This window comes from Perissodus microlepis, chromosome 5 (genome assembly GCF_051167445.1).
Source record: "Perissodus microlepis isolate ML-2025 ecotype Zambia chromosome 5, ASM5116744v1, whole genome shotgun sequence".
Taxonomy (NCBI): domain Eukaryota; kingdom Metazoa; phylum Chordata; class Actinopteri; order Cichliformes; family Cichlidae; genus Perissodus; species Perissodus microlepis.
In genome coordinates this window covers 1,590,826-1,601,493 of record NC_140465.1, presented here as the reverse complement: position 1 = coordinate 1,601,493, position 10,668 = coordinate 1,590,826, and the positions used below count along the sequence as shown (strand labels likewise).

General features: G+C 40.4%; 1 protein-coding gene across 5 annotated transcripts in view; it reads right to left on the bottom strand.

Moving 5' to 3' along the window:
- Nucleotides 1-1,244: 1,244 nt before the first annotated feature.
- Nucleotides 1,245-10,668, bottom strand: part of usp48 (ubiquitin specific peptidase 48) — a 30,614-nt gene continuing 21,190 nt past the window's right edge. For 2 of the 5 annotated variants that reach the window (XM_084927322.1, XM_084927324.1), the window contains exons 17-27: nucleotides 6,366-6,488; nucleotides 6,192-6,253; nucleotides 5,936-6,046; nucleotides 5,438-5,568; nucleotides 4,809-4,915; nucleotides 4,604-4,711; nucleotides 3,966-4,148; nucleotides 3,757-3,882; nucleotides 3,589-3,637; nucleotides 3,477-3,503; nucleotides 1,245-1,965 (exon numbers count right to left, since the gene is read on the bottom strand). In XM_084927322.1, the coding sequence (XP_084783448.1) occupies nucleotides 1,943-1,965; nucleotides 3,477-3,503; nucleotides 3,589-3,637; nucleotides 3,757-3,882; nucleotides 3,966-4,148; nucleotides 4,604-4,711; nucleotides 4,809-4,915; nucleotides 5,438-5,568; nucleotides 5,936-6,046; nucleotides 6,192-6,253; nucleotides 6,366-6,488 (1,050 nt within the window). In that variant the 3' untranslated portion in view covers nucleotides 1,245-1,942. Of the gene's footprint in view, nucleotides 3,504-3,588; nucleotides 3,638-3,756; nucleotides 3,883-3,965; nucleotides 4,149-4,603; nucleotides 4,712-4,808; nucleotides 4,916-5,437; nucleotides 5,569-5,935; nucleotides 6,047-6,191; nucleotides 6,254-6,365; nucleotides 6,489-10,668 lie in introns of those variants that run through there. The other 3 variants (XM_084927321.1, XM_084927323.1, XM_084927325.1) reach the window with 2 other exon arrangements.

Genomic DNA, 10,668 nt, shown 5'->3' with positions numbered 1-10,668 from the left:
TGCATTTATCCGCCACACCTTAAAGGCCGGTCCGTGAAAATACTGTCTGACATTAAACCGTCCGTGGAGCAAAAAAGGCTGCGGACCGCTGGTTTAAATGTCAGGAAGAGGCTCATTCACCACAGTGACTGTTGCTTTGAACATTTCTATGACTTGCTCTCAGTTCACTGCATTTGTGGGATGTTTCAGAGAGAGAGCACTCAATGCAAACCAAAGCACAACTAGGACAACAACAGTTTAACAAAGAATCCTTCAGTTATCTTAGGCCCAAGTTCAAGAACTCATTATTTCAGTGGTTCACTAGAATTGAGATAACAAGAACATTTTGACAGGAAAAATAACGGTGCAGGTTTCAACTACTGAGACCATGTATGATTCCATCCAATAAGCAGCTGTGCCACACCACTGCAAGGTATGCAATGAAGAGATCTGATAATCAGCATGCAGCACGGCCTGATGATTTCATACTGAGCACTACAGATGTGATATTTGCTTTCTATCCATGCAGAAGTATCAAGAAAACAAAAAGCTGCTGCACCGTCTCTCAGTGCATCTACAGGAAATATACAATAGAGCTGAGGCAAGACCTGTGATGCTGTGTGAGGAAGTTAGGAAGCACAGAAAAGTGAGGGTGGTGCAACAGATGGGTGTTAGGTGGGGATGGGAGTAACAGATGAAGTCTGTATGGCCTGTGATACCCACAGAGAACACTGAGCACCAGGTTTAAATTCCTGGTGTCAAAAGCCCAACGCAGCACAGTGCACAAGAGAGGAGGTGAAAGTGCAGGTAGGGTGGAGAGGTGTTGGTGTGATATCTGAGAGGGAAGATTTACAAGATGGCAGCGAGAGCCGCTCTGACGTTTGAGCTGGAGACGCAGCACTGACGAGAGGCGGAGCCGGAGGGCGTGAAATGTTTGTAGTGAGTAATGAAGATATCAAAGGGACAGCACAGGTGGGAGTTTGGAGACAGAGGCGCGGCTGGCATGGTTTATACATGAACTGCTGCCAGGCAGAGGAGAAGAGGAAGACCACAGAGGAAGACCACATGGATGCAGTTCAGCCAGGTAACAACAGACGATGCTCGGAACAGGATGATATGAACGCAGATGACCTGCTGCTGCAACCTGGAGCAAGTTCATTCATTTGCTGTTAGTGAACACTGATCAGTAAGTATCCCATGAACTGACAGGGCTCACAGACGTGTCAGGCCATGAATGAACACAAAATTCTGATGTGAAGGCAGGGTGCTTTGAAAATAACTTTATTGTTTATAAGAAATAACAGTGAAAAGAAGACAACGTGTCACTGCTTACATTGGTTTCCCACCATTTCATTCTCGCCAGCGTATGATTTACATACTTTGTAGCTATGTAACTGCAAATGCCACATCGAGTGTGTGTGTACAAACACACACATATGCTTAGATATATATACACATACATATATATTTATATATGTATATATAAAATGACTGTGTGGAGGTAATACATGTTCTAAGATTTATGAGCCAGTATATTTGCAATAATTAACAGTAACTAGTGCATTCTTCTGACAAACCTGAAAACTCTGCAGTTACAAGATAAGCTTACACATAACAGAAAGAAAGAGCATCATCTTCAATTTGTCTTCTGTCATAATTTAAAAGATTCAAAAATAAAACATTTTCTTGACCCACAGCAGATCTGAACTGAAGCCAGGTCTCAGAGTGCAGCGTCTCCAACCTGGTTTCTTTACAAACGTTCATATCACAGGCCAGACAACCTCATGTTGAGAAACTTTGCGAGATAGTCACAGTTTTATCAAAGAAAGCCTACTCAAAATGTAGAAAAACAAAGTACAGAACAAATTTAAGAGCTTATTTATATGGACACAACATATTCAAGCTTTTTTAAAATTTCCATCCGTCATCGTTCCAGTTCAAGCACAGCTACAAACAGCTGTCCTCAGTGCCCGAGCAGCCCGGTGCCTAGAGGAGGTCACAGTGATTAGAATGAAATACAAACACTGTCCGGTCAGACGCTGTGTCACAGGTCTGTATGACGAGTGATATGATGAACTATATCGGATGAAAACATCTATCGTTTCATAACATACACTATGGTTTGTTTCGTGGTGTGGCAAAATACACAGTTTATGGCAATATTTCTTTCTCTTCTACCACCCACACAAGAATCACGTGACAGAGTACGAAAAAGAGCCGTCAGCTGCTCCAAATAAAGCTCAGACTCGAGCGTTAGAACAGGCTTTTCCCCGCAGCACGCCGTGTCATAAATACTCACAAAGAAACAACTTACATCTAAACATGTATAGCTTCATGCGTGGGCCAACACACTCGACCCCAGGTACACGACGCCCAGCTGGAAACACTTCACACAGGTCGAGTTGAGATTCGCAGAGTTTACAGTAAAAGCACTATTTTGTGATATGTGTGGTTATCAGGATGAGCAATGTCTTATATGAGAGTTTGGTCACATTGCACAGCCCTAACACCAGCTGTTTGTGAGTCCTTGAGTTTATGTCTGTGAAGGATCTCAGTCGTCCACGTCCTCATAGTCCAAGGAGCTTGGAGAGAAAAGCGTCTGGACTTCTTTAAGTTTCTCAAAGACGTTTTTAAGATCTCATCCGAGAAGCTTCTTCAGTTCTGAGGAAGCTTCTCGTCTTCAACAAGCTTTCCAAGCTCATTAGACTTGACTTTATGCTTTCTGCTGCTGCCAACTTGTGGATGGGACTGGGAGAAACATGGACACTGGCTACCTGCTGACGCGGGTAGGCCTGTCTTTAATAATACGCTGCGTTAAGCTCCTCTGTGATTGTAACAGCGCTCATCATTAGAAAACAAACACGTCGTCTCTCGTTATACAGCAGCAGCGCTTATGTATTCACACACATTCATACTCCGATCAGCTGGTTCAGTATCCAAGGATACTTTGGCATGCAGACTGGAGCAGCCAGGGATCCAGTCAGTGCAGGGGTGTCCAACTGCAGGCCTGGAGGGCCGGTGTCCTGCAGGTTTTAGACGTGTCCTTGATCCAACACAGCTGACCTCCTCGACATGTCCTGAAGTTCTCCAGAGGCCTGGTAATGAACTAATCATGTGATTCAGGTGTGCTGACCCAGGGTGAGATCTAAAACCTGCAGGACACCGGCCCTCCAGGCCTGGAGTTGCCCACCCCTGACCTACAGCCAGCACTACCTGTGGCTCTCCTCCAGCTATTAGACAGAGGGCAGATTTCAGATCTGCAGGCTGATTCCTTTATAGCGTATATACAGCCTGTTTCAGACACAAAGAACTTGGGACAGCCCACATGTGGTTCCTATTTCCAACATTTGGGCTTGTTAGTAAGAAAGAGTTTACTGGTGTCATTCCAACTAACGCATTCCACTTTTTTTCTTCACCTGCTCCATATCCCAGCTGCAGTGGCTCTGTGCCCTACACTGTGACACACCATTATTATGTTTGAAGTAAAACATGCTCACCTTTAAATCCCTCTTCAGGCATTCTCACTGTGAACAAAGAAGAACAGCCAATTTAAGAAAGCAGTCCTTCTTTTAATCCAGCTGTAGTGGAAGCAAACACAGGCCTACTTACCTTGATAGACATCATCCATTGCAGCGTAATCTGCTATTGGCTCATCAGCCTGCAGCCAAACAACAGAATATATTTGGAGGAAAAGGAAAATGTATGGGATCCCACTGTAGACGTCAGATTATCGTTCTAGCGATTGTTGTGTCAGGATGAGGAAACTGTGATGTGTACCTTCAGACAGATGATGCTCTCCGGGATGATTCCCAGGCTACCCAGTGTGGCTGAGTCATCTGTCAGACTTTTTCCATCAATGAAGAGATTTTGGTCAAATGGAGCCACAGAGAAGGCGTGCATGATCTGGACAATGACAGGCACAGTGGATTTAGTCTGGTCAAACTGGCCCACTCACTACTTTGTGTTCAATAATCTGAATTGCTCACTTGTATTTTCAGCTCTTTCAGAGTCTGATTAGCTGAAACGATGAGCGCTTTCTCTCCACGGAGTTTCCTGTGTCGGGTGCTCCTCCTGATTCCACCTGGTTTGGCCACGTTGGTCACAACACCAGCAGCAGCTGTGGACACACTGCTGTCACTCAACTTTAGCCGTTTTGCACCGTCCTGTGACTGAAAGAAACAAAGTCTTCATTTGTAACAGATACTGAATTTGAGTCAAAGATACAAGTCTTAGGGGAAACCCCCCCAAAAGACTCAGGGCTATCTGTGTGTGCTGCTAGTAAACGACTAGCAAACTAAATGGGTTTTTTCAAGGTCACGTGAGGTTTTAGCGCCGTCACAGGCAGAAGTGACTGTAAAAACAAACTCCTAGATTTACTAGCAGCATCATCATTACTCAGACATTTCTTGTAGCTGCTTATCGGACTTGCACTATAATGAGATATTTGTGTCTGGGTTCATTCATATTTCTCAGTTGTGTTAATGCAGAGAACCTGATGTAGCCTTGAGCACTTTCTCTGCTGACAGCTTTGACGACATCGCTCATTGTTGAGCCAAGACGTCCTGCCACTGAATGTAATTACTGAGACCTTTCTCTTGCAAACGCGTGGTGCTTGTGTGGTTACCTGGCTGAAGTCGGGGTCTTTCTCACCATCCAGTTTGGGATGTTCTTCCTTCTCCTCCTCTGCTTCAGAGCTGCTGACACTCAGCTCTGGTGCAGCCTCCTTTATCATCTACGCACAGTTAAATAAATGTGACAGGAGAGGCTGTTAGACACAGTCAGCGCAGCAGCTGTGAAAAATGTCACCGTTTGAGGTAAAAGGTCTTTACTCTTTTGTCTTCAATAACTTTGCGTATATAGATGGTGGCTTGGGTATACTCTCTGAGGTCCCTCTGCTGCTGGAAAAGGAAGCTCTCTCTGCATTCCCAACACAGATCTGGACACATAAACACATCCATTTGAAATAAATCAAGGACAAAAACCAGAGCATCACTGCTGAAGTATCTGATCGGGCTCACAGGTGAACTGTGCCTACGAACCAACCAATGTGACCTTCAGCACAGTTTGGGTCGTGATTTTTGGACGGGCAGACAACCACGAGTGCTCACTGGTCCTTTAGCTGAATGAGCTGGTTAAACTGTTCCTGTATTATAGCCTGCCCTGCCTTCTTTAAGGTGCTGTGGAATGAACCAGATGTGAGGTGTACTCTGTACATGAAACTACCTCAATGATCTCATTTTCATGCACGTTTTTGTGACCTAATATGTGATAACTTGGATAAAGATCGGGCATCTGGAGTAACGCATCCACAGTTTGTGAAAACCTCAGATGTTTGTCCACATGCAGTATCCACAGCTCTATATTATGACCATTAGAAAAATTACAGTGGAATTTAATTCTTCTCTTCAATTTGCTCGACCCTCTTCTCGACATACTTAACCCGACTTTGGACTTTTACCAGGTTGAGTGGTGTACTGGGTGGTGGAGCCACTTGGTGTAGTCCGTTTCAAGCAGTGGATGGAGATTGGCTGGTCCACGATGAAGAGTCTGCTGATCACATCCCATTCGCTTGGCCACAGCAGAGCTACACTGTGCGAAACAACCAACAAAATCATTTTTGTCAACACACCATGAAAAACAAACAGCCCAACAGCTGAAGAATGGCAGCAGGGTAAGGCCTGAGCCATTAACCAAACATTATGATTCGTTAGCTGCATGCTGACTTTTAATTGGCCATCCTGCAGAGACAATCTGCAACTTCTTTGATCTCGACTGCCAATCAAAATGCTGATCGTGTGGAGCTCATGGACGTTTCCAAACAGAAAAACCACAACATACTTTGGCCATGAATATACTGTTGGGAAGGTAATGTAATGAACACCTCTGTAAGAACGACACACACCCAAATTTAAAAGTAAGACACAGGATAACTTTGGGACATGTAGGCAGAACTCACTGTTGTGCCTCTCCGTTAATGAGCGAGTCGTAGGTGAACATGAAGCCTCCGTGTGGACAGAGCAGCAACGTGTTGCTAACATTGGACACGGGGGAGGATTTTGTAGGTCTCCTGTGTAAAACACACAGAAGAGAGAAAAACAGATGTAAAGTAAAAGTGAAACTGGAGAATGGCAAGGATTCAAAATCAGCTCTGAATGGTGCATACAGTCAAACTGTATCATCATATAATCACTTTACTGTCAAAACAAACATACCTGATAAATTTTCTCCACTCATCCACAAAAAACAGAGGAACTATATAAAGCACATCTGTGCCCTGGGTACACAAACCAGAAAACAATGTCTGTATTTACCTTCTGTCATCATCATTCAAACAGTATTACTCATATGAAGAGGGATTGGTGTTGAGTACGCGGTGCTCGGCTTACCTGAGGCCATTTGGTGAGCGCTGGTCGATTTTTCTCATGGAAGAGGTTGAGCAGTTGGTTCTTCTGGTCTAGGGCCATCATCTTACTGACTGCCTCATTGTCCTTTTCCTCCTGCTCCATCGTCTGGAAAGAGAAAACAAATCTTTCAGTTCCTCAGCTGACCAAATGGCACATCTACCAACTACCACCGCCTGGTAATGGTGCAGAGGTCCATGTTCATTTGTAGGGGTGGGTTTAAAAAATGTATTTCAGTTTGAACTAGAAAGTGCATTTTCTGAAGAAACTGCAGTGTGAATGCTTGAATCTGAATGTATGCACTGAAATGAATTAATTGCTGAATTTAAGTTAAAAACTTTGAATGAGATGAAAAATACAGAAATTTTAATCTGAAAACAAAAGTGCTGAACTGCTAAAAGCTGATGTTTACATGGAAGAAGAAGTTGGAAAATAGCTGAAAATGTTTTAAATGTAAATTAGAAAAACCTAATAAATGAGAAAAATTTTAGAGTCAGAAAACATCTGAATGAATATTAAAAGTTAATACTCTTTGAATCACTGAATGAATAAAATGTGATCCCTCCATTTGGATCCACACAATTTAAAAAGTTTACATCTCTGAGCTTTTAAAGACACGGTGGTGGATAGAGAACAACGATGGCGATGTTTTGAGGGTAAAATGATGGCTGTAGAGCAAACACTGTGGACACAGCAGCAGTTGAAAGAGAAGTGTTTAAGATGAATCTTGGCACAGTGGCAGACAGAGCTCGTTAAGCAGGCAGGTGTGAGCCTGGTTGCTATAGTGACTGCACCCAATGGCTCCATACACACGGACACAGACATGCGCCTCACTTTTGCTGCTTAAAATGAACAGAAAAGTCAGGCCGAAACAAATCGTTCCCAAATGAAAAGTACAAGTCGTATTGACAAAATTCTTTCACCGTGAGCGGCAGCAATGTCCAGTCTACCAAATTCTCAGTTTTAATGCGTGTGGTGTTTATTATATGGATGTGGTGACAGTGTAAAGACAGCATGTACTTCTGATTTTCAAACGAACCTTCTGAGCCATTTTTACATTAGAGTCTATGGAAGAGTTGGAGGGAGGAGGCTGTGCATTGATGACATTTATGAAAGAACCATAACACCTATTACAATAGTAAACACATTGGATGAAAGAGGACAGCGATGGCTACGTTTTGAGGGTAAAATGAAACCTGTAGAGCAAACATTGTGGACACAGCAGCCGTTTTAAGAAAAAATTTTAAGATAAATTTCCCCCCTCCTCTCACTCTAGCAGTTGAGCTGTCTCACTCTAGCCCCAACATTCCGTCCCATACACACCCATTATAAACTCTGAAACGGCTGAAAAAACATCATGAAACTTAAACTGGAACTGAAGAAAAAGTATAATAGATATTGAAAAGATAAATACAAGTTGAATAGTTGAATGTCTTGTCTTCGTTTTAAAGTTTGAATGGTGGCTCTACGTCAATGTATGTGGAAGTAGATACAGTTTAAAGAGGAGTAAGTTGAATGAGAATTTGAAGGGTCTCTCCATTGAAATACATGGGAAATTTTTGTTGAAAAAAATTGAATAATTTTAAAAATATAAATGTTAAAAATGAGAAAAATAGAAGCATTCATGTCCAAAAGAAGAGGAATCTAACGGTGTTTGAATGGTTTTTCTAAGTTGAACGGTTTTGAAGGAGATAGACGGCGAAAAACGTACGGAATAAACCGGAATAATAATACAGAATAGAAGAACAATACTGTGAATGCTATTCAAGCATTCACACTAACTAGAAAAATTTGCATTTCCTGCGAAAATGCTGTGTGGATGCCTTGTAGTGGAATCTGTTGAAAAGAGCAGAAGTAAAACTATGTGCTTAAAAGAGGTGAATAAACTGAAAATTCAGCTGAAAACAGATGCAAAAGCTCAACTTTCAAATGAAAAGAGGTGAAAAAACTGAAAATTCTGCAGAAACCACGTGAAAAAGCTCAAAATTCTGCTGAAAAGAGGCGAATCAGCAGAATTTCTGCAGAAAAGAGGTAAAGAAGCAGAACGTTGCACTGAAAAGAGGTGAATGAGCCGAATTTCTGATGAAAAGATTTCTTTTTCTGAAAACAGCTGAAAAAGCTAGGATTTGTGCTGAAAAGGGGTGAAAAACTGAAAAGTTTTTCTGAAAAGGGGTGAAGAAGCTGGAAATTCAGCTGAAAAGGGGTGAGGAAACTAAAATTTGTGTTGAAAAGATTTAAAAAATTTAACTGTTAACTGAAAAATTTGTTGCCATAAGCGAGATTTGAACCTGGGCCTCCCGCTCTGAGAACAGCTGCTCATCTCACTGAGCTAAAACACAGCTCAACCTGGCAAGCAAAATCAGTGACCACATTGATAATGTGTTCCATTCATTTCAATGGTCAAAAGTCATAGCACACATTAGCAGAAACAGCAGAATTTTTTTTAAAATTTGAACATAGTATTTATACTAAAACATAGTCTTTCTGCTAAATCACAATATTTGAAACAATTGATGGTATTTCTGCCAAATCACAGTATTTGAGCCAAATCATAGCATTTGTGACAAATCATAGTATTTAGCTAAATCTGTGCTAAAATATAGTATTTCTGCTAAAACATAGTATTTCTGCTAAAACTTAGTATTTATACTAAATAATATTTTTTCTGCCAAATCATAGCATTTTTGCTGAAACAGAAAATTCTGACAAATCATAGTATTTGAGTCAAATCATACAATTTGTGCTAAAACATTATTTATGATTTATGATTTAGTAGAAACACTACGTTTTTGCAGAAACACTAATTTATCGCAAATACTATGAAATAACAGTAATACTATGATTTGGTAGAAATACTACATTTTAGCACAAATACTATAACAAAGCAGAAATACTGACATAGTAGTAATACTATAACATAATAGATATACTATGATTTTGCAGACATACTATGTTTTTGCACATATACTACGATATTGCAGTAATACTACAATTTCGAAGGAATCCTATGATCTGGAAGAAATACTATGCCTTAGTAGTAATACTATAACATAACAGATATACTACAATTTTGCAGACATTCTATGTTTTTACACAAATACTATAAAATGGCAGAAATACTATGTTTTAGCACAAATACTATGATTTGGTATAAATATTACGATGTGGCAAATAAACTATATTCAGCAGAAATACTATAATATAACAGAATATCTACAACTTAGTAGCAATACTATAACATAACAGAAATATTAATTGGGCACAAATACCATGATTTGGCACAAATACCATGATATGGCAGAAATACTAGGATTCGGCAGAAATACTGCGTTTTAGCACTACTGAGATTTGATTGAAATACTGTGATGTACAAGAAATACTATGACTCCATACAAATACAATGCTTTGGCACAAATACTATGATTATGCAGAAATACTATGTTTCAGTACAAACACTATCATTTAGCAGAAATACTAAGTTTTAACATAAATACTATCTTTTGGCCGACATTTCTGCCAAAATGTACTATTTCTGCTTTTTAGCAGAAATACTGTAATGTGGCATAAATATTATGATTTGGGATAAATACTATGATTTGGCAGATATACTATATTCAGCACATATACTATAACATAACAGAAATACCTCCACCTAGTAGTAATACTATAACATATCAGAAATATTATGATTTGACACAAAAAACATGATTTGGCAAAAATACTATGATATAGCAGAAATACTATGATTGAGCAGAAGTACTAAGATGTAGTAGAAGTACTTTGATTTAGCAGAAATACTATGATTGAGGAGTAATACTTTAACATAGGAGAAATATTGATAGACACACATACACAGAGCGTAAAGTGAACAGGGGCTGTTAAGAGTGTGGGCTTGGTATATGTAGGTCAGTTAAATTAGCTGCGCCTGCTGTAATCAGCCCTTACACACACAGACACAGAGAGAGGTATGAGTTTTCTTCAGTGTATTTCTGACATTCAGGATTCCCCTCAAACAAATGGCCATAATTTCCTAACCGTAGGGGCTAGAACGGTCATTCTGACATCGTTTTGTTCAGAAGAGATGGGGGAATCTTCAGGTCTTCATAATTCAGAGATAAAATATAAATTATTAAAGATAAATGACTTGTAACACACTGTAACTGAGTAGAGGCGAAGCAAAAACTGCCTTGACTTGCCCTCAAACAACGTTTTGTAACTGTAAATCTCTATGGAGCATCAAAATCATTTTTTTCACCGTAAGAAACAGCAGGCTTTGGTGAACAGTCAT